Raw genomic sequence first — 22938 nt, 5'->3', positions numbered from 1 at the left:
TGATCAATGATTAGTACAATCATTAGATATGCAGACGTATTAGTTTTCTCTTTATAATACAAAAAGTGTGTCCCTCGAACAAAAAAATATGCGTTAACATAGATTACACTGATATAACTGGACACAATACAGAGAACTAGTTCGAAATCCGTATTCAGACGGTCGTTGTTGTGTCCTTGACCTTATATTTTTACTTGTTGGTCTAGTACACAAGGTTGCACGTGATAATACTGTTAACTAGCAATAGGAGGATATATGGACACTTATCCGGTCAACAATCGTCCATCATTGCACCAACCTTAAGGTTTTTATATATAAAGAGACAGCGTCTACTGGACACCATTGCAAACAAGCAGTGCCTTCAATAGCAACATTAAGGAAAACGAAAAAAACCCTCCAAAATGTTTAAATACGTAAGTGATTTTTTAAATTAATTATATAAATAAAAAAAACATTCTATTAAAAAGTGGAGTGTTAAAATATGGATTATGGAAAAGTACTAGATATTGTTACAATTATTAAATTACAATGTTATTGATCTTCAGACGTTTTTGTCGGGAGGCATGTTTATGTGTATCAAACTTGAAACGTAAAAATCAAGTTAGTTGCCCACATATTAATATAGAATGCGATTTTAATTACCATTTTTACGGTCTGTTTATCATTTTATCTTTCTCATTCAGGTGTTGTTCGCTGCTCTCTTGGCTTTCGCGTCAGCTAAGCCTTTAGTGTACGAGTACCCGGTAGCCGCAGCATACACGGCTCCGGTAGCCGCGGCCTACACCGCACCAGTCGCCTACTCCGCCTACTCTGCCTACACCGCGCCTGTTGCTGCATATTCTGCTTACACATACGCATCTCCCTACACTTACTATGTTCGTTGAAAACAATGAATGTTACTAGCTCGACGACAATCAAGCAAGTCAATAGTACCTAATATTGTAAGATACATCGCAGATTAAAAATACATAAAAAATATACATATTTATTAATGAAGCTATCATGAAATGAACTGTTTTATTTATGCGTTCCATTATCACTTGAAGAGATTTAGCCAGTGCAAATACTTATATTCTATAAGCCAAAACAATTTGAGTCGCAGATTTCAAATAACATTTAATGAAATAAAAATAAAAAAAATTGTTGAAATTTATTGGATTGATATTAAATATACGAGTAATTAATTTAATTGCTGTAATCCTAGAAGAGTCGATACCTTAACGTAGACAGCAAGGAGACGGTGTCGAGTGACAGGTTTTGTTTGCAGCGGCCGCGGCCGGGTCAAATGTATAAGACGCTTACGCGACAGAGGTCATATGGGATTAACGCACGTTTACACTAAACACTTTCGTTTTAATTACACATGTTACAAAACGAAACTAAGAAAAAAATGTTTAGGTATACCTTAATTTTTCTAATAGGTCTTTAAATCATGCTTTTTAATTTAAATGATTAGACAAAATTTAATTTGAACTTGAATTGAAAAATTAAACGGAATTTTTATGTTTGATAACCCCATCATATTAGTTGAAAGCCTACACCTAGAGTAGTTTTAACAGTGGTAGAGCCCGCTTTAACATCTTCGCACGAATCGGCCCGGCTCGCCCGGTGAAATACCACGACCACACAGAAGACAGGCGTGAAGTAAAAGTAATTCCGCGTTTCGTCTGATGAGTGTGCGTCCCGGAGGCCAATTTAGTCCTTTTTTCCTTCCCACTCTTTTTCTTATAAGGAAAGGATGGGAAGTGGAAGTGGACTTTCCGGATGAGAGGATGCATGGGAAGGGAAAATATTTTCTTTCTGTGCATCCTCTCCTCCGTCGATTAAAGGTAGGCAACGCATATGCAATTGCGTATGACTATGGGCAACGGTCGCTTCGCTACTTCAGCAATTTCAGGTGGCGGCTCGCTCGTTTGCCACCTTATGATATAAAAAAAGAGTATCTAGAATATCCTATCCTAGAATATATACTGATACAAAAAATAATTAAGACCATCTCACACGTAAAAGTTGGGAATTTATGCCATAAGATTGCATTCTTGTTTTCAGTACTGGTAATTGACGAAGAGAAAACAAAATTATTCCATATGTAGTTTGATTATACAAGTCGTCCAGAAAGAATATTTTTAACCTTCAAACTAACCTCCTATCATAAAATCTATTGTGAATAGCTGGACGAGTGAATTAGAATATGCTTTATTGGTAATTCAAAACCTAGAGACACAATTCGTTTTATAATCGGTATTCTGTTACAAATAATAATATTGAAATAAAATAAATTCAGAGAAAATTGTGTCTCTATTTTAAAAAAGGTGTCTGGCTTAAAAAAAATAACAAAAGCGTTTGTACAATGAGATTAAATATATTTCATGTGTATTACATTACAAAGGGAGCTACAAAATACAAACGTATGTGTATGTTAGTTTATATCTAGTTTTTAGGGTTCCGTACCTCATAGGAAAAAAACCGAACCCTTATAGGATCACTTTGTTGTCCGTCCGTCTGTCTGTCAAAACTCTTTTTCTAAAAAACTTTTGAAGGTATCAAGCTGGAATTTTTATTTGTGTGGATGTTTTCTATTAATAGAGATTACACAAATTAATAACTTAGTATAAATAATATCTTTCTTTCTATAAAAATATTAAGAGTATAATTATAAATGCTTTTAAAGGCTTAAATAATAATACAAAAGAACCTTACTAGTTTCATAATAAACTTAACACTTAAAGATACATGTGGTTGAAATGTTAAACCCAGCATTTTTGTGAGCATAATTTATAAATACTTATATACGTAAAATAATTTTTTATTAGCGTCATTGCACTACATTCTAAGAGTGGTAAATTGAAGCATTTTTTTAAATAACTTGTAATGAAAATGTATTTAATATTATTAAGATATTCAAGACGGTAAGACAAATGTACTCATCCGTCTAAAGTTGTTAATTGATATTTTTTTAACAAATCAGGTTTACTTATAAGACAACGTCGTCGTGAATAAATCTGTTTCATTGCATTTATTAAGAATCCCAAACGACACTTAGATAAATTAAAATGTTCAAGTGATTAAACATACACGCGCCTTAGTACCTATCTGACCTATTTCTTTGAGCTAGATTCCTATCAGTAGATATACGGTGGCAAACATGCAACTTGAATTCCTCGAAATGGCAAAGCGATCGCTGCCTAGAAACATCCGCAGTTGCAGATGCGTAACCTACCTTGATAAAAATATTAAATAACATCAACATGTTTATTGACAGTGGTAACTGTCCCTGAGAGTTGACTTACACGCATTCTATCTAAGCTATTACACACAGCTATTGTTCACTGGAAAGTTTCGCTTACTTGAATTAAGTAGAAAGTAGACTTGAACGAAAAGTACGCAAGAAAAATTTAATATATAATACAATCATTACTCTTTTTTATACAACAATAAAAATGCAATAACCGTTTAATAAATGACAAAATCTCTAGGTTTTTTATTCATTTGGATATTTAATTAGGAATAAAATGAATCCTTTCTTGCTAACAACATGTAAAAACATAAGCGCAGTTCGTAGAGTTGTTTAAAATAAAGCCCTCACTACGACTACGGTTATTGATAATACCCAAGTATTTCTTTAAACTTGATATATTTAAATATACCTACATACAGTACGAAACATTATGACATTAGATTCTGGAACAAAATGGTTTATTTAGAAGCCAAGTCAAGTAAAGAAAAAAAGCACACAGTATTCAATAAGCCATAGCAATGTCAGTACTATTTTATAAGGTTTGAAAGTTGTCAATAACTTCACCACGTGTAACGTACGATACTTTTTCTTTGCGTTCCTTCTCAAAGCGTTTGAATAAACATAATATTTTTACGGAACCTTTTCATCCGCGATACGAGTTATGTTGACTTGCTTGTTTGTATTTATTTTTGCCTACAATTTTTGATACAGTGCTTTGTTATTTTAAATGTATGTCTGTATAAAATTATGTAAGTACAAAATCTTAGTTAGGCTAAACGGATAAATGTATGAATAATAATTATGTTTTACATTTGAACGTATTAAGTAAAGTAAGAAAACATTCTTAGCAGGTCTTTTTATTCCTACATATGTATGAAAAACGACCCATTTTCAAACAAAATAGGCGCATTTTTGTAGAAAAAAACAATACAGTTGTAAATAAAATTACGACATTTATAGCTACAATTTAATCATACTTTCCTTCTCCTTCGGTTTTTTTTTCGAGGTAAAAAAATACGTCATGAAATCTTAAAAAAAATAGTTTCATTCAATATGTATAACGGAGGATTTTGACTTCTAATGTTGTCTACAGACTATTGATGTGGCATAGTTTCCACGCGGGATTTGACACCCACACGCTGAATTAATTTCCTTAGACTTGTAACATGTAGTACCAAACGTTTCGTAACTGTTTTAAGATCTAAAAATAGTATTATATTCTTAATAAGTGTTGTGATTTGAGTGACGAGTAAGCTACAAATTACTCTCAACTTATTTGATGTTTGCGTCTGATCTATATAAAATTAGATCACAGCTAACAAAAATACTTACGAACTTTTTCAAAGACCAAATTTCCTTGTGGATTAGTGTAAGCAAATGAACACAAACAGTGCATTTCAAAGAAGGAACTTTTTTAAGATTAGTAACATTGCAAAAAGGATGATATGTAATATATGTTTAGGCTATTAATTAAAAAGAGTCAATAAAGTATTCTAATTTAATTTGTTTAAGAAGGGACAAAAATGGCCATATAATGTTAATAGGCATCGGGGAAGGAGGCCTGTCTTTTTTTTTATAAGAGAAGAGGGCAAACGAGCGGCGGGAACACCCAGGTGATCAACGACACCCATGGACATCTGCAACACCAGAGGAACTGTAGATGCGTTGCCGGGCCTATCTTCAGTAGTTAAAACATGCTGGGGATCATGATGATGATGATACTATTCTGTTGTCTAATTAAAAAGATAACCTTTAAACAGACTGTCACTATCAATGTAGTAACTTGTACAATAACATTCAAATAACGGAGATAATTTCATAGTCGATTATTTCCTCGGATAATATTCACGTCACCCCTATCAAGTGCATTATTCCATTGAGCTTAAGATGAAAGGCGGCGAATTGTTACGTAATATCGGAATATGTATCTGTCCGCTCGCCGCTCGCAGGGTGCCCGTCGGCGGCCGGTGACAATGAGCTGTGTCGTGTGCAGACGACGACACGACTACCTTTCAATACCGTGAAAAGTAACATTTAGACAAACGAATCGACGAACGAACATTTCGAAGTGTTCGTTCGATTCGCGAACGTGCTTTTAATGTTATTAAGTTACTTTAGGTTAATCTTGCCGTCAGTTCGCACTATTAAGACATTCGTATGAAATATTTTGTAAATGTAATGAGATAAAAAGATAACATATGTTTTATGAAATTTTTATTAGCGAGAACTTCTGTCTGTGATGATTTTGTTGTATACATTACTATTCTTTTCTATGACTTTATGAGTTTAGAAAAAAAATATCACAAGAAAGTCAAAAACATCTTGAATGTTCACACATCAAATATAATATATCATGATCTCTAAGGATACCTTTTTTATTTAATTTATTAACAGTCCTGAGTGTAAACAGTCCATTACGTAATAGAAATGCTGGAGATAGAAAAGTAACGACAGGACAAACTATCGCAAATTATAACCACGTATGTTTGATATGCATTTGTAAAAACAGTGCAATGAACTTAAATGAACTGGAAATCATAAAAAAACATAACTTAATTCAAATTATATTATGTCATGTTTCATTCTCTCCGAAATACACATATGCCAATAAAAATATTTGGGATATATGTTTCGTCAGTGGAAATCCTTGGTTATATTATAATACATGTTTGCACATGTGCAAGGAGCAGGAGATATTACGTAACAGGGCACATGTGCCGCCATGCTGCTTAATAATTAAGTATATCGGGTTATTGTACAACTTAATGCCACTTACTCTTGTAACTTTAATAAGTATAGCTACATATGTATATAGCTACGTATTATACAACACATTGTTTCACAGTTGTTGTGAATTGTCAATTATCAATAAAATATTAATTCAAAAATTAAATACTAATTAATTATTCGTTCTTACGGTGAGAGAAAGCATCGTGACAAAATCTGCATATATGTTTTGCGAATAAATACACAGGTCATTGTTGGTTAATCCATCCGCACCGAGCTAATACGGTTGACTAAGATGTAATAAACAGTTAGGCTAGATTTGAGCCCCTCGGTAGGAACATATATGAACTGACGATTTTAAATACTATTGGCAATTTGTTAACTCATTAAGAATGCTGTAGTTGACGAAAGATTCGAACGTATTGATTCCACATCGAGAATATAAAATCCAATAATGTAACATCACTTCCCTGAGCGTCAATCAAATAGAGGCTTCCAATAAATTTCATTGAACCGTTTATTCGTCTGAAAGTGGCGAAATGTCCTTACTTTGATTCACATCACGCCTCGGCCAATGCCAGAGGAGACGAGTGTTGTACATTGCGCCATGTCGCTCGCGACATACTATAAAACGGTCAGGCAAACTCACACTAGATATCAATCTTCTTCTACAGAAGCAGCAAACAACCCAAAACCAACAAAATGATGAAAATCGTAAGTAAAATTTGTAGTTTCATTTTTAAAGTGATTATTTAGGGCAAATAAGAATTATCTTGATTGTTTTTCTCAGGAATGGTTGATCTTTGTGCTACAGTCACACAATGATAGCATGCCAGAAAATTCATTCACATATGCTGTGAAAGCAATCTTGAAACCTCGATTAACCAGAAAATAAAACCGTTCTTATTTTTGTAATTTTAGGTGAGTAATAGACTATTGTTTTTGACATTTCACAGTTCGTGATCCTCTCAGCTCTGGTCGCCATTGCGTGCGCCAAGCCTTCTGCGGCGATATTCGCTGCTGCCCCTGCTCCCATCGTAACAGCCACCAGCTCACAGTACTACCACCGCATCAACAACGGCCTGGCCGCGTATGTTGCCGCGCCCGCCGCTTATGTTGCCCCCGCCGCCTCCTACGTTGCTGCTCCGTACGTTGCCGCACCTGCAGCATATGTCGCACCAGCGGCCCGATACGTAGCTGCCCCTGCACCCATCGTTGCCGTTTAAACTGCCTAACCACATGACCTGAAATAAAATTATGCAAGCTTAAATCGCATTTTTTAATATCGTTCTAAAATCTTTCCCTTTGTGTTACTGCATCTTACTGCGATTCCTAGAACCGATATAAACATTTAAAAAAATTAAATTAATTGTCAGTTGACCTGAGGCGAACTTTCGAGAGCGCCTTCTAAAAAACAAGTAGCAAAAACTTTTTGCTGGATATGTGCTATATTATTTAAGCTACACTTTATATTATATTACATTATGTATAAACATTATTATGCTTATAACTAGTATCATGTCTACTTTTATTATAAAAATGAAAACAATTTAAAAGAAATAAAAAATACAAGCAGCGATCATTGACATTTAGAAAAGGACAGAAGTAACGTACTAATGACGGTGATAACGGTTATTTCTTAAAGGCCTAATTTTACCAGAAACTTTTATTTATAACAAAGGGATATTTTTAGAAAATGATAAACACGTGATCTAACCCTTTGACTGCCGATGACTGATATTTTAATGGTAAACGTTATTGCAGAATAATTTTTTACCCTTAAATGTTACGATGACTGCTTCCGGTTTAAGTGCCGAATGTATTATTTATTGGTGAAGATCGGTAGGAAGTCTACCTACATATATTTCAATAATCATGATTTCTGGTAATGTCTTATATCAAAGTGCGATAAAAGGGTTGAAAAATGTTTAAGCTAAGACCTATTTGAAATACTTCTACGTTATTTATTGTTAAGCCAACTATACGCTACGTTTCTGATTATAAAAAAACTACAGACGAATTGATAACCCCCTTCTTTTTGAAGACGGCTTTAAACTATTATTTGATTAAATCAGCGTTTGATTGAATTACTACATTTTGTCGTAGAGCAACAAGTTTTTACCGGAGCAAAGAACTCTTTACATTTCAGTAATTTATCACAAAAAAAGGAAATTAAGCTAACAGAAAAGTAACAAGTACACTTTGAAATACATAATTGACTTAATATACGACGATGAATTTTATTCAACCGTGAAGTGAAGTCCTTATTGATATTCCGTTGATATTATTTTGCTCTACTTAATGCGAATTTCCACTGTGGAGTGTCACCTGTAAATTGTTATTTCTGTTTTTTACAAAGGAAATAAATGGGGTATTAATATATTTTTGTACATATATTTCAACAGTGGAAAACTACGGCTACACTTATTTCTTTGCTGTAATTTAGTTTTATACAAATATTCGCCGAAATCGAATCTATCTGATAAGTTATAATATTTTATTTCGTATTCACTATTGTGCGAGTTCATAGACCCTTTACATATAGGGGTCAACTGTTAACATTTTAGGTCTACTACAGATATAATTATTATACAGTTTACAGGGAAAATGAATCTATTAAACTTATTGGGAGGCCATACATAGCACCTTATATGTAGAACACAACCGGAGCAGTCGACAAATAGATTTGATTTTTTTTTGTGAATATACTAATATTTCTTTTACCATTCCAACAAAGCTTTAGGCTTGTGCTAAGATATGGTTTACGACAAAAGTCGAATGGCGGGATTCGAACCCTCGACCACGTGATCGGAAATCCGTACCCTTAACCATTAGCTTCTATATCTATATCTACTCAGAAGTTTCGTGGTTCAATTATAATTCTAATTAAATATAGCATTTAATTTCCTGAATACTAAAGTACATTGACATCTAGCAGTTTATCAACAGGAATAGACGCGTTTTGCTAAAAAGTAAATATTATTTGCATCATGATTTAAGTCCATAGTGTATTGTTAAACGTTACTGAACCATTACATAACGCACGGTGTACTAATTAAGCGAATACGACCATTATTGGTAAGGGCAGTACTTTCCCAGTGCCCATGTCTATCCATTATTATTCCTACGACGTCGTTTCAATACGATTTTTGTAGCCATCAAGGTTCCTTACCCATTGGACCATTTGGTATTCCGTTACACCCACAACGTTGCCACACAACAATGCAAAATTTGTTACACCTATATATAAGTGAAGGCTTCATTTTTAACTGCCCGCATTGCAAATTTAATAGCGGTCATGCGAAGGATCGGTAACAACATGCTAGTGACGGTACATAGTAAACCAAATATTTACTTTGCTTAAAATTAGGTTAAAGGATATAAACAATTTTGAATTGTTTGTTACAGGTTATTGTTTTGTCAGCAGTATGTGGACTGGTGCAGAGCTCAGGTGTGAGCTTGGCGGGCCCAGCCCCGCCTGCTCCTGTCGTCACAGCTGCAAGCTCCCAGTACTTCGAAAGGACATTTAATCGTTTAGTAGCAGCGCAGCCGGCTATACAACCAGTGTTTCCAGTCGCGCCACCTCCTCAAGTGATACCAGTCGCTCGAGCTCCACAATTCATACCGGTGGCACCGGCCCATCCAGTTGTACCCGTTGCCCCAGCCCCAGTGATACCAGTGGCTCCGGTGCCAAATGTGTTTCGGGTAGCACCAGTCCCAGGAGTGTTTCCTTTGCAGGTGCCACGGCCAGTGTTTGTCCAACCGGCAACAAAAGATAAACCAGAACCAGTCGCACCAACAAATCCTCCACAGAATGCACCAACTGATCCGAATGTAGCAATAGCAATCGCTACCGCTAATGCAGCGGCACCAGTCGCTACATTCCTGCTCCCGCCTTATCCATTTGGACCACCGCCTTCTTTCGGTTTTATACCATCATCACCAACTTTCGTCCCTGAAGAAGATCGGGAAAATGAAAGCACAACTGAAACCAAATCACAAACTGAGGCAACGACTACTGAGAAAGAGAATGAAACTACAACTCCGGTTCCTACAAATATCGACAATAATTTCGTGCAAGCGTTACCATCAAATAATAATGTGAATTTCAGAGAATATTTGCCCCCACCATTCCAATTACTATTAACACCTGATGCACCGCAAAGACAACCTCAGCTACCTCCTGTATCACGACCAACTCAGCTTCAACCAAGACCGACATATTTACCGGCACTATCAAGACCTCACACGGGTAGACCACAGAAGGTAAAAACGTCAGTCGAAGTCGTGCCAGTACCGCTTACGTATATCGCGCCACCACCTCTTAAGAAACATCACCCTGTAAAGTTGGTGAAAGTAACCAAGCACATCCATACATTTATTCCAGCAGGTAAAATAATTATAAGGCCAATATCTCATAGAGTACATCCTGTTGGGAACGCCGTATACGCTAAGGCTTACGTTACACCCATATCCGGGAAGAAACTGGCATTCTACCGTAAAACCATCTCCAAACGTTCAAAAACAAGAGATATCGAACCGACTACCCTAAGACCTTTATATAAATCCTCCTAGTCTACAATTTATAGTCATATGATGTTACATTTAACCACTTGTTAAACTATCACTTTTTGTAAATAATCGTTATAAGAAATTTTGTATACGATTTGGAGTTTGTAAATAAATATTTATACTTTTGTAATTTGATTTGTTTCCTTAAATATCTTAATCAATTATTTCATCTACCTCATAAAAAAATGTAGAACTTATATACAACATTATATAGAAATTTCATAACTTCGAATATAACAAACACGAACATTTGAAAGTTCTTACATAAATGTAATAAATACAGGATGCTAAACAAGTAAAAAACTGCATGAAAAGAAGATATGACTTTATGAATGCTTTGGTCTTTATTCTTAATTTTTAAAATAAATTATAGGAAGGCATTACTTATGTCGCAGCTGTATTCGGGATAACATAGAAATCTATGATATTGAATAAAATATTAAAAACGAATAATTACCTAAAATATATTATTGAAAGAAGTCCCTTTAGGAAGAAATTACTTCGACTCTCTCAACTTAAAAATTTATCCCACCTCTAAACGGATCAACAGAATGCATTATTTATAAATTAGCAAACACCCTTTAACCGAAGTTATATTAGTATCATCGATGTAACTACACGAGTGATTTTTTAACGAAATTAAATATAGTCGAAACTATTGAAATATTAATTATTAAAATTACACCAAAATTCAGTTATAAACCGTTTATGTTTCAACCCTTTGACAGCTCGTGATTGATATTATGCACGTCAACGTGGTTTTAAAAGAGTATGTTTTACCTTTAAATATGTATATCCAAAACTACTTGCTGTACAAAAACTTGGTTATTAATTACTCAAAAAGTTAAATAAATATTTTTAAGTTAAAATTAAATTAAAGCTCTATCTAAGTCCATTAAGGTTAGGCCTTAGGGCCTTAATTAAGATATGAAAATAAAATAATATTCTTATGCCAGAACAAACACTTAAATTATTAGCAATTACTTAATGAAAATTATTAGATTCCCTGTATTTACAATTTTTTCCGCTTTGATTTTCTTTACATTTTCTAGTAGAATATAAAATATGGAATCAACTTATCGATGGTTTCCTATACCAAAATCACTGTTACACCATAACGTTCTCATCTCTTTATCTTTGACAAAACAGAAATCACAATATTTTTTATAGAAGTATTTTGGTTTCAGAAACCAACGATTAGTTCCTTTAATAATCAGATTTGATGAACTATTATGAGTTATTTGTATAAAAAACAAAACTACAAATCAATTTTCAAATCTCCCATTTGACCATTACCAACAATTTGTATTTCTTTCAAGCGATAAGTCAGAGTAGTTAAAGCCTTATTTCAACACGATGCAAAGGCCTGATTTTGTATTAGATAAGATCGTTTATTATTTGCCCCAGTATAAACGACATATGTAATAACATAAAACTGTTCTGCCCTTTACAAATCATCCAAATAAAGTGTTATCAGTCTTCCCAGCTCCGTTTTCGTAATCGACTTGGTTGCGCGTCCCCATTGCGTGCCCGGCGTCTAGAGTCCGTGCGACATCGGTAGTGATGAAACTACACAAGGTGAATCTCAGTGCTTTGTATAAAAGGTATTGTCCCCAAACATTTAGTATCACTCACATCATTTGTCCAACGCAGATCACCAAACAAACTAACCAACATGTTCAAGGTTCGTACTATAGTTTGTTACTCTTTTTTTAATTGTACCTTTTAACGGTTTTCAATAAGGGCAATATTTTACACAAAAGTCCTCCATCTATTAAAGTGCGTCTCTCAAGATGACATTATCTATCATAAAGATGATCTTCTTGCATAAGACAAGATGTTCAATTTTTTTTTATTTGTTCAGGTACTTTTCCTCGCCACCATCGCCATGGCTGCCGCAAGCCCCAGCGTGGTTCCCGCTGCAGTGGTGGCACCCGCGCCTCTAGTAGCCGCGCCCGCGCCTTTCGTGACCGCCTCCAGTTCACAGTATATCGCACGCAACTACAACGGAGTGGTAGCCGCGCCGCTTGTGGCTGCGCCAGCACCATACGTTGCCCCGGCTGCGCGCTTCGTAGCCCCTGCCGCGCCCCTCGTCTCAGCCGCCGCCCCGTTGTACGCGCGCTACGCTGCTCCCTATGTGGCTGCCCCATACGCAGCTGCCCCTTACGCAGCTGCCCCTTACGCAGCTGCCCCTTACGTAGCATCTCCTTACTTCGCTCCCTCCGCTCCCTTCGTCGCCCTGAAATAAGACTGAATCCTAGATGAAAATTGACGAAAGTTAACTATTACTAGTATCGAATAAATACATTTGTACCTCATAAGAAAATTTCTTTTATTCGCCCTACAAAAAGTAACCAACATGTACTGTTTTATTACCCACTTTTAACCCCATCTTTCTTTTGCGCAAAGAGGTTTTACTCGTGTGTTTTCGACTTAACTCTTCTGGTAAACAGTTTCCGTAACCTTTACGTGTGATTAAATAATTTCCTTTCTCAAAAAGTCTATGCAACAAAAACAGTTTAACAGGAGTGTAAAAACTTAGTAGACAAAATTAAAGATACTTTACAACTGTAGAGTTATTAAAAGATGAAATAACTGGATGAGTTTTAAAATTATATTTGACATAGAGTTCAAAACAATAGACTTAGCCTTAGCGTTCCTATGAATTCGTACATCATAAAATACGTTTTAATCAAACTGAAAATGATCGGAAAAATAATTAAATATATTTTTACCCAGCGTAATGAATGAGATACGTAATGATTCGAAGAAAGAAGAATCACAAAAATCTCATAAAAGTGACAACTATCCCATGTTTAAGTATTGATAGAAGTGGATGTAATGATGTTTTTATGTTATATATTATGGTATGTTATATGTTCTTCCTGTTGGCATGCCAGCTAAGGTAATACTTTCTTGGGGCACTTTACTTCAACACCGCTTATAATTATTTAAGAAATTATTGAAACATTATTTTAAATCACTCATCTCTCTGATTTTATATGTATAAAAAGGCAACTATTATATTAGTTTCTCATTTTACTTTCCTTCAAAAATGCAAGTTGCGTGTAAATGTAATAAGGAAGACAAGTTTTATGTTTAATCTATGGACACATATGAGTAGTGTGATAGAAATGAAACTAAACTATCACATAAGATAAGGTAAATACCTTATGTCCTATACTGAGCGATGTTTTTTAATAAAACAAAAAAATATGAATCGCTTAATGCATGTACCAGTTGTCACTGTTGTCAGTACTTAGTACGTGTATTGGTTGGATTGGATTGGATCTTGTGTCGTTGCCTCATCTAGAACGAAGGATTACAGAAGAAAACGTAGATTATAAACTCGTCGTGAAATAAATATTAGCTCTAAAATGTAATCAACAGACTATCAAGGAATAAATATAAAATACCAGCTTAAAATTTCAAACAACAGCTATATAACGAGACACTCTATGTAATTACCTATAAAATAATATATAACGACCTTAATTTATGTAAATAACCTGTTAGTAAAATTACGGTATGAATGACCGTTCTTTATAATTTGCACAGCAAAAATACTACGCATATGATCAATAACGGTTAAACATTTTTATCGTACAAAATCGAACTAGGATTTTTATGTCTAACAATATTACTTTTTAGCCCATTGCTATTAACAATCATATTTTAATATTCAAGAATATGTCACGTTCCAAAATCTGGTTTTTAAGTTACATTTTACGTTAGTGAAATAAGTAAGTAACTGAGGAAAACAACGCGACGTGAATGTTTAATCTTGTAAGTGCTCCAGATCATGTACTATGTGCGATGTTTGGGACTTTTTTCGATTTTTTGCTAATGCTCAGTGGCACAAACTTTTCGTAAACAGTATTCCGTGCTGTCATTATGTCGACACACAACACAAGGTGAATCTCTTCGTCAACTGCAGTATATAAAACCAGAGAATCGTCTTTCATGCTTATCATTCTTATCTGTTCCACGCAGACTAACATACAATCAAAATGTTCAAGGTATAGTTTTTTTACATTTTTTTTGTGGGGAGTGTAAAGTTAATTACATCTTACACCCTGAACTCTTTTATTGTTGTCCACATGAAACCATTTTCATATAAGGTATCTTTGCCTTAAAGTTAGGGTTAGCCTTTGGTTTTTCACTCATTAATGTTGTAATATTTAATTGTTCAATAATGTGATGATGTTTGTTCAGGTACTTTTCCTCGCTACCATCGCCATGGCTGCCGCCAAGCCCAGTGTAGTCCCCGCTGCAGTGGTGGCTGCTGCGCCGCTCGTGGCCGCTCCCGCCCCTGTGGTGACGGCCTCCAGCTCGCAGTACATCGCGCGCAACTACAATGGCGTGGTGGCCGCACCTCTGGTGGCGGCACCGGCACCCTATATCGCCCCGGCTGCGCGCTTCGTGGCCCCTGCCGCGCCACTCGTCTCTGCAGCCGCCCCGCTGTACGCGCGATACGCTGCCCCATACGTTGCTGCTCCATACGCGGCTGCACCTTATGTGGCCGCACCTGCCCCTATTGTAGCTTATTAATAACGACCAAACCAAATCATATTGTATAATAGAAAAAATAAAATATTTTCGACATTTATAATAGTTACAATTTCATTAACATCCTGGTATCTGTACCTGTCTTGGTATATATATTGCATACACTCATTAGGTCAACTCCGCTCTTAACTCTTAAATAGGGTACTGTATTTTTTACAAACTCACTAAATTTCCCGTTACGAACCAAGTACTAAAATTAAAAAATTAACTGGGTTATTGAAACCATAACCTACACGTATTTTTACAATCTTGTTTCTTTACTGTCAATTTAGAATAACACTGTCAGTTGTAAAAAATTGTAAAGAAGTGTATGGTTTTGTGTTTTAATTAATGATAAACTAAGCGGTTAGATGTTACGATGCAAATCATCGTAACGTGTATGTACGTAAACTAGGAAATAATTTTAATACAATAAAGTTACTTATTATATAGAAACACGTACACTAAGAACTATGTGTCAAGATTGTTTAAAGTTTCAGAATGTTCCTTTAACTTTACAAAGGGAAGTCTTAAGGTTTCGAGCACCTGGACATAAGACGAGTCCTTGACATAAATGGGTTCATAACAAGACTTACATTTTGTTATGTCGGTGATATATATATATATATACATCTAAGGGATCAGAAACTCTTCCTAAATTAATTATTGTAAAATAAAATATTACTTTTAAAACTTATTTACTAAATATAATAAATACGATCAAACTTCTGTAATTCATCTCGATTGACTGAGGAACTTGAAACTTGAGGAAGGACTTAAATTGCGAGTACAACCTAACAGTTGCACCTCGCCAAATTTATAAAAAGTATGTTTAACTAACTGCCAATCTTCCTTATCGGAGGGGAATTTCAATAAGAAGACTAAATGCAATACGTTTATGACACCACACATTAATAACATAAAATTGCATAATTGTTAAAAAAGGAGCGTCGGTGGCTCCGGGGTTAAGCACTTCATTTGTAGTATGCAGGTCTTGGGTTTAGTCCGTCCATATACCAATGTGTTTTTCTTTAACTTTCTTACGGTGAAGGAAATCATCGTGATACAACCAGCATATATCAGCAAAAGAGATTCAAAGATATGTGTTAATTTCTAGAAGAAGAAGGTGGCGACGGGGCACGCCACCCGTCACGTTCCGTCCCCCACAAGGGTGAAAAGTGGATTGCGGGGGTTCGCTTAGCCATGCCAAATGGAAGTCCGTGGTCTCTGTCTATTTATTAGGAAATTAATACATTAAGCTAATACGTGTCATACACGCATCGTTAATTAACTTGATTACTTACTAAGCTATCATTATTCATCACATTCAACTTTAGATGTATTGATTTCCTTTAAGGATAATAAACATAAATTAAACGCTGATCATTTATTGATCCAATTGAATTAGGCTTAATCACCATAGGCGGTACCTTTGATAATACTAAATATAACCGGTTGTATTTAAATTTACTTGTATGACCTTGGAAATCTATAGTAATAAATATTTGTGACTTCGCTCACTGTATTCAAGCTTTTTTATATTACTTAAAGTAGTGGTGAGCAAAAGATTTTCTAACCGTCGCAACATTTGGACTACATTTTATGTGAAACGTCAAATTATCTTTTTTTGACCATATTTATATTTTTAATATAATTTTTAGCCTACTAAGTAGTAGAGTCTAAACATGGCTAATTCAAAAAAAATTTGTTGCCCCGTATTTGACTGAGCTACATCGTAAGTTAATTTATACTTTAAGCACACTAAACGGATTTTTATGCAGAATAGTAATTTGCTTCATTGCATTTACGTTAAGCGTTTTCGTGCAACAGTAGTGACGAAATTGTACAAGGTGAATCTTGCCAATACTCTTTGTATATAAGATACGTATTGTCAACAAACAGTACATACCACTTGCATCTCTCAGACCAAACAAATAAAACTAAACCAAAATGTACAAGGTATTTATCTCATTTATACATATCTGTTATTTATTTTAAAGTTTTTTAATAATATCCATATACATTTATAATGCAGCAGCTTAATTAGAAAAAACTTCGACTTAATATGACCACTAATATTGATTTCCAATCAGAGTAGCTGTAGGTAAATATTGTTAAATCATGTTTTCTTTTCTTTATAGATAATATTACTGGCCACCATCGCCATGGCTGCCGCCAAGCCCAGCGTGGTTCCCGCTGCAGTGGTGGCTCCAGCGCCGCTCGTAGCCGCGTCAGCCCCCGTGGTGATGGCTTCCAGCTCACAGTATATCGCACGCAACTACAACGGCCTGGTGGCTGCGCCGCTGGTGGCTGCACCTGCGCCGTACATTGCTCCGGCAGCTCGTTTTGTAGCCCCTGCCGCGCCTTTGGTCTCAGCAGCTGCTCCGTTGTACGCGCGCTATGCTGCCCCCTATGTTGCTGCTCCATACGCAGCTGCACCTTACGTAGCCGCGCCTGCCCCTATTGTAGCTTACTAAGAATGACCTAACCATTTTGTACATACCAAATATACCAGTTAAAAGAATTATGCTATAATGATCAGTTTTATTAAATTTTCCTTTACCTTAAGTGATGAACGCTACATATTAATTGAATAAACTAAGTAACTGCTTTAGATTCTGTTATGGAATTTCGTTTCAAATGCTAAATAATAAATATGTACGTTAAGAAATTTTCATAAGCCAAAAGTAATAATTTAATTGAGTACCATTATTCCTTTTTTTATTGCAAAAAGAAACTTTGTAATAAATGTTGTAGTAAAATTGTTTTGATATACCATCATGACAATAGAATGTTTACAAAGTGTTTTGATTTATTCGTCACCGATCGTAAACAATTTCACCAGGTCATCAGCGTACGATGACGCTTGAATACAAAAATAGCTTCGCGCCAAATGCTTCATCAAAATTCACTTCAAATATGGCTATTCTTGATACGTTGCGATATTTAGATCGCGGCTCGACCGTGGACTAAATATGTACACGTATAAATCACATTTAGAATGGGGTCGCTGGTTTTTCCTTAATTTATTACCATGTTATGTCATGTAATTAGAATCATACATATCTATCTATTCAGTAAATAAAATTGCAGCATTTGTATGTCAGTCTGTTCGCAATTCCGAATTATTGTCGGCTAATCTTCGAAACGGCTAGACTACCGTCTAATGAACCCCATCAATTGTGAAGTTTTTAGCCGACTTCAAAAAGAAGTAGGTTATTAATTCGTCTCTATTTTTTATGTGTGTTGCACCGAGTTTGATTTTTTTAATCTAAAGGTTTTAATACAAAGATTAATGCGTGATGAAAACATTTACATTAGACTAAAAATGGAGGTTTTCATTAACCCTTATTGTGGCAAGATTTCTGTTTTGAAGAAAAGTTAAAAAATATTTTATATGATCGTATATTTTTATAAAGTTGTATGTATGGTATACTATACAAAATGAACATAAGGGATAATTAAACATAGTGGAGGATATGCCTAGCCTTAGTAGGTCTTTTAAATATGTTAAAAATTTATACATAAAAAATTATATGATAATATTTTAGTATGAGTAAAAGAATCATATGTTCCGAAATACATATTTGAATCTTATACATTTATTTCTTAATTACTGAATCGTCTTGTAAGAATTTACTCTGGTCTTTATTTAACTGTCCGCACATAATCTAATGTAGGAATTTTATAAAAACAAAAGACAAATTGACAGAAGAAATAATTCATTCAGGTTATATAATATAACAATAATTTATGCGTTGTATAAGACACACAACTATTTACTTCCATCCTTAAATGCATAATCGGGCCATAAAAAGTATATTTGCACAGTTCAGTGAGTCTGTTTTAATACCATAAAAAGTACTAATCAGTCAATCAAGTTCTTAAAGACTTGATATTACAACTTGCACTTGATTACTAAACAAACCCTTACCCAGAAACCTCTTTATGTTATATAAACGGTCCGTTGATGGTCAAGTGTGGCTCGTTCGGTAACCGATGTCCGTATTGACTCATAATCGCGCACGCGCAGGTCCCTGCAAAGGAAAGTGAAAACAATGGCTACTGATATAGACGCAATGCTTGCAATACTATGAACTATATATTAGACTTGTGACACATACATACTCACACAACACATTGTACCTCGACTCATCAAGTCGCATTTGATAGGAAACATGTCACTCCTGAGATTAGTAAGTATTCATACGTAAATATTATATGCGCCATAGTATCAACGATCTTTAATCAAATGGTTATTAAAATTTGTTCTCTATCTGTGGTAAAAAAGTACATCTTTTAATATTATTCTGTTTATATCAAACGCCACTATTACTCCTTGTAAGTCTTAGATAAAACAATGTTTCTTATTTTAATTTACAGGTCATTTCCAGCTTCGCCATCATAGCTAGCTGTCAAGCTAGCGGAATTGGTCACCTTGTACCTGCAATAAAATCAATACCGATCGTTCGGTATGCTCCGTTCTACAATTTTCCAAATGGAGTGAGATCGATTCATGCAGTAGCTCCTCCCGCGCCGGCCTTCGCTCCTGCATTACCTGCACCAGCACCGCTGCTGCCAGCTCCGTTAGCAGCACCGCTACCTCCATCTGCCTTACCTGCGCCATTCCTGCCGGCACCAGCTCCGGTGTTGCCAGTACCCGCATTCGCTCCTGCACCAGCGCCAGTATTCGCTCCTGCACCAGCGCCAGTATTCGCTCCTGCACCAGCGCCAGTATTCGCTCCTGCACCAGCGCCAGCATTCGCTCCTGCTCCAGCGCCAGCTTTCGCTCCTGCATACGCCCCGGCTTTCCGTGTTATCGCTCAAGCACCTCCAGTCATCGCTCCCGTGCTTCCAAAAATAGCTCCTGCTGTCTCAGCCCTTCCCCCTGTCCCTGTTGTAGGACCTACCCAGTTCTTTAGAGCTTTACCCTCTCTCCCATCCGTTCCGTTTTCACCTATCGTAAGACCTGTCGCAACAGCGCTCCCGGCGCCTTATTTCACGCCAGCTGTGGCTTCGGCTCCCGTGGCAGTAGCAAGAGCTCCGATAGCACTTCCCTATGCAAGCCACTTTCCCCATTACTCGAAATACTTCAGCCCTGCGCCAGTGTTGTCCGGTCCCATAGTGAAGCAAGTCGCGTGGAAATGATTCAATCTCGAACTCGCCGTGACTCGGGAGTACTGTTATCTAGTCTAATTCAGTAGTTCTTAATAAATTGTTGTTCGTTGTCATAATTTTAATCTTAAGGCTGTTTTGTACGTATTTTACTAATAAATGTTATGATTTATATCTTTGAAAAGGTTTTTAAATTATTCAAAAAGAAAAAAAGGTTAATGGAAAATTCCAAAACGATGGTGAAAATAATTCGGTATTTTTGAAGTGTCATTTTTAAATTAATTGGGAATACGTTGAATGTGAAACATTTTCGGCGTACATCTATGATCTACATAAATCTTATTAAATAAAGTCGTTTTTCGTGCCCTCTATTTGGCTTCAATATTTTGCTCAGCCACGAAATAGATTAAAATAAGGCCTTGACGTGTATACATTTCATTATAACTAATTTTTAGTATACTTTGTTAAAAAGCGTATTTCTGAATGCCTTCAAAACAGCGGTTTTTGGCTTACTTAGGCTAAATCCGTAGAGTTATATAAAATAATCACAAAATATGATACGAAAAGTGAGCGATGGCATATTTCTATCTTTTACGGTTTTCTTACAATAACCACTTTTGCTTTATATAAAGCACAAATATTAGAAGCGCACGTCATTTACGGCGTTATTTTTTTGTTGTTAATATTGGTAGTTATAAAACATATGTGTTCGTTATCAAGAGAATTAAATTAGATTAGAATTGCCTTTTAAGTATAGAATTCTGATAAATAGTTTAGATCTTCTAAGCTGTCACGATCATAAACAATAAACGTATAATCTAAATAGCATCTCGCGGGCTGGGCACGGCCGTGTTTACAAGTTTTTTTATTACTTAACCCCTTTAATATACGAAAAGGGTACTGATATGACAGAAAAGAAATCAGATATATATTCTTTCCCAACCAGCCGAAGCCCGGGTGTCTTGTTAGTTTTATAAAAATTTCTAAATATATCAGCAATTCCTAATTATTTTCATTAAATGTTTTATATTATTGATATGAGAAAAGATAATAAAAGGAACATAGAATGCAATAAATTATAGAAGATCATCTTTCGTATACATACATAGCGACTTTTCAAATTCGATCAACCACTTTATCATATTATTAACCAAAATAAACAACTTTTTAACAATGTATAACTTTAATAGTCAATATAAAATGTTTTATAACATACTTAAAAATATCATAAGTCTTTTTAAGGAAGGCCAGTTGTGTTCGTTTCAATTCTATCGTACAAACGCTGGGGCGACACCGTACGCTGTGCGGACTAGAGGAGCGGCGTAGGGGTAGGGGGCGGCATATGCGGCAGGCACTCCATAGGGGCTGACGGCGGGGACTCCGTAAGGGCTGACTGCAGGGAGAGCGTAAGGTGCAGCAGCGTAAGCGGCGGGGGCGAAAGGCGCCGCAACTGGGGCAGCAAGAGGCGCAGCGACTGGGGCAGCGAGAGGTGCCGCAACTGGGGCAGCGAAGTAAGGACTGACGGCCCTGTTGACGACGCTTATCTGTGAGGCATAGGGTGGGATATTTTGTGGCACCGCAGACGCGTATCCAACATGTGCGGACGCCACCAATGGAGCGGCTAGGGCGGGTGCACTAGCTTCGGCTCCGAGGATGACGGCAGCAGCGATGAGAACGATCTGCGGAAAAAATAAAAAATATAATTCGCAACCTAAAATACAATTATAAATACAATTTTATTTTTGGTAATTAAAGTTTCTTACAGATTTGAAAGCGACCATTTTGCTTGATTTTGGAGGTGTACCTTCCTTAGTGAAACGAAGAGGTGATGTGTGACTGCCAAGAAAAAGTTTCGCTTTTTATACTATTCACATTGTGATTCAAATTACGTTCCGAAATAAGCATTTGACGAATTGCGGGCGGTCAATTGGGATTCTCCGAGGCGCACTCGAAGAAATGGATCACATTGGAAAACTTTTTTTAACTTGCGAAATTCGAATTGATTCCGATGCATGCTTGCATAGATATTTATATAACTTTTTAAACCTACTTTGAACATACATACACACATCATAGAATAAATTTATTTAATACTTAACTGTGACCCAAAAACATAAGCATGCATCATTAATTAGCGGACTGAAAATAATCGTAGGCTTGAGTCCACCGTTCGAATGTAGCCAACCATCTTGTAATAAGCTTAAACCAGTAAAATATAATTGTATGAAATCAAGAAATCGGTTGAAACATGTAAAAATGTTTTAGGATTATCCTGTGAATATTATCTATCAGAAACACAAATAATAAATGTTAGATTCACAAACAAACTTACACGAGCCTTGGCTTTCTCAGTAGGGCAATAATAATATTATTCAGTTACTGTTTAGTTTGTCGTTTATTATTGTAGATATACGTATGTTCTTAGAGACATTTAATTTCGAACGTTATCCATTGCAATATTTATATTATACAAGTAGTAGCGCGCGACTCCGTCCGCACGGAATTAAAAAACAACTTCCACACTATGATCTACATCCATGCCAAATTTCATCGAGATCCGTTCAGCCTTTCTGGAGATACCTTCAAACAAACATCCATCCATCCATCTAAATTTTCGCATTTATAATATTATATATACAGTGGTCGTTATAACAACGTTCGTTTTTAATGAGACAAAGAAGCAGTGCCGAAAAATGTTGAATGCATCTATATGTATTTTCCGCCTTTCCTTCTTAGAA

General features: G+C 35.8%; 7 protein-coding genes and 1 long non-coding RNA gene across 8 annotated transcripts; 7 read left to right on the top strand and 1 right to left on the bottom strand.

Moving 5' to 3' along the window:
- Window positions 1-283: 283 nt before the first annotated feature.
- On the top strand, window positions 284-1008 carry LOC106121135 (uncharacterized). Its single transcript, XR_001228037.1, has 2 exons — window positions 284-413; window positions 684-1008. It is a non-coding gene; the product is annotated as an uncharacterized LOC106121135 (long non-coding RNA).
- A 5641-nt stretch (window positions 1009-6649) lies between these two features.
- On the top strand, window positions 6650-7235 carry CPH23 (cuticular protein hypothetical 23). Its single transcript, NM_001312127.1, is given in 2 exon segments — window positions 6650-6679; window positions 6922-7235. Coding segments are annotated over 2 exon segments (282 nt in total). The 5' UTR covers window positions 6650-6667; the 3' UTR covers window positions 7192-7235.
- Window positions 7236-9279: 2044 nt separating this feature from the next.
- Window positions 9280-10622, top strand: CPH22 (cuticular protein hypothetical 22). Its single transcript, NM_001312108.1, is given in 2 exon segments — window positions 9280-9296; window positions 9374-10622. Coding segments are annotated over 2 exon segments (1179 nt in total). The 5' UTR covers window positions 9280-9284; the 3' UTR covers window positions 10541-10622.
- Window positions 10623-12212: 1590 nt separating this feature from the next.
- Window positions 12213-12785, top strand: LOC106120959 (cuticle protein 16.5, isoform B-like). Its single transcript, XM_013316430.1, has 2 exons — window positions 12213-12221; window positions 12402-12785. Exons 1-2 carry the CDS (start codon window positions 12213-12215, stop codon window positions 12783-12785), a joined length of 393 nt encoding a protein of 130 aa, XP_013171884.1.
- A 1740-nt stretch (window positions 12786-14525) lies between these two features.
- LOC106121551 (cuticle protein 16.5) lies at window positions 14526-15146 on the top strand. The gene is given in 2 exon segments (NM_001312115.1): window positions 14526-14556; window positions 14753-15146. Coding segments are annotated over 2 exon segments (345 nt in total). The 5' UTR covers window positions 14526-14547; the 3' UTR covers window positions 15089-15146.
- Window positions 15147-17029: 1883 nt separating this feature from the next.
- Window positions 17030-17620, top strand: LOC106121552 (cuticle protein 16.5). The gene is given in 2 exon segments (NM_001312124.1): window positions 17030-17044; window positions 17227-17620. Coding segments are annotated over 2 exon segments (345 nt in total). The 5' UTR covers window positions 17030-17035; the 3' UTR covers window positions 17563-17620.
- A 1585-nt stretch (window positions 17621-19205) lies between these two features.
- CPH20 (cuticular protein hypothetical 20) lies at window positions 19206-20337 on the top strand. The gene is made up of 2 exons (XM_013317251.1): window positions 19206-19281; window positions 19469-20337. The coding sequence occupies exons 1-2, from the start codon at window positions 19264-19266 to the stop codon at window positions 20231-20233; spliced, it is 783 nt and encodes a 260-aa protein (XP_013172705.1). The 5' UTR covers window positions 19206-19263; the 3' UTR covers window positions 20234-20337.
- Window positions 20338-21364: 1027 nt separating this feature from the next.
- Window positions 21365-22020, bottom strand: CPH19 (cuticular protein hypothetical 19). Its single transcript, NM_001312063.1, has 2 exons — window positions 21964-22020; window positions 21365-21879 (listed from the first exon to the last, which is right to left on the bottom strand). Exons 1-2 carry the CDS (start codon window positions 21979-21981, stop codon window positions 21469-21471), a joined length of 429 nt encoding a protein of 142 aa, NP_001298992.1. The 5' UTR covers window positions 21982-22020; the 3' UTR covers window positions 21365-21468.
- Window positions 22021-22938: the final 918 nt, after the last annotated feature.

Source organism: Papilio xuthus, unplaced genomic scaffold (assembly GCF_000836235.2).
Source record: "Papilio xuthus unplaced genomic scaffold, Pxut_1.1 DF826945.1, whole genome shotgun sequence".
Classification (NCBI taxonomy): domain Eukaryota; kingdom Metazoa; phylum Arthropoda; class Insecta; order Lepidoptera; family Papilionidae; genus Papilio; species Papilio xuthus.
The sequence above is the reverse complement of the archived record's forward strand: the minus strand, read 5'-3'. Positions and strand labels throughout refer to the sequence as shown.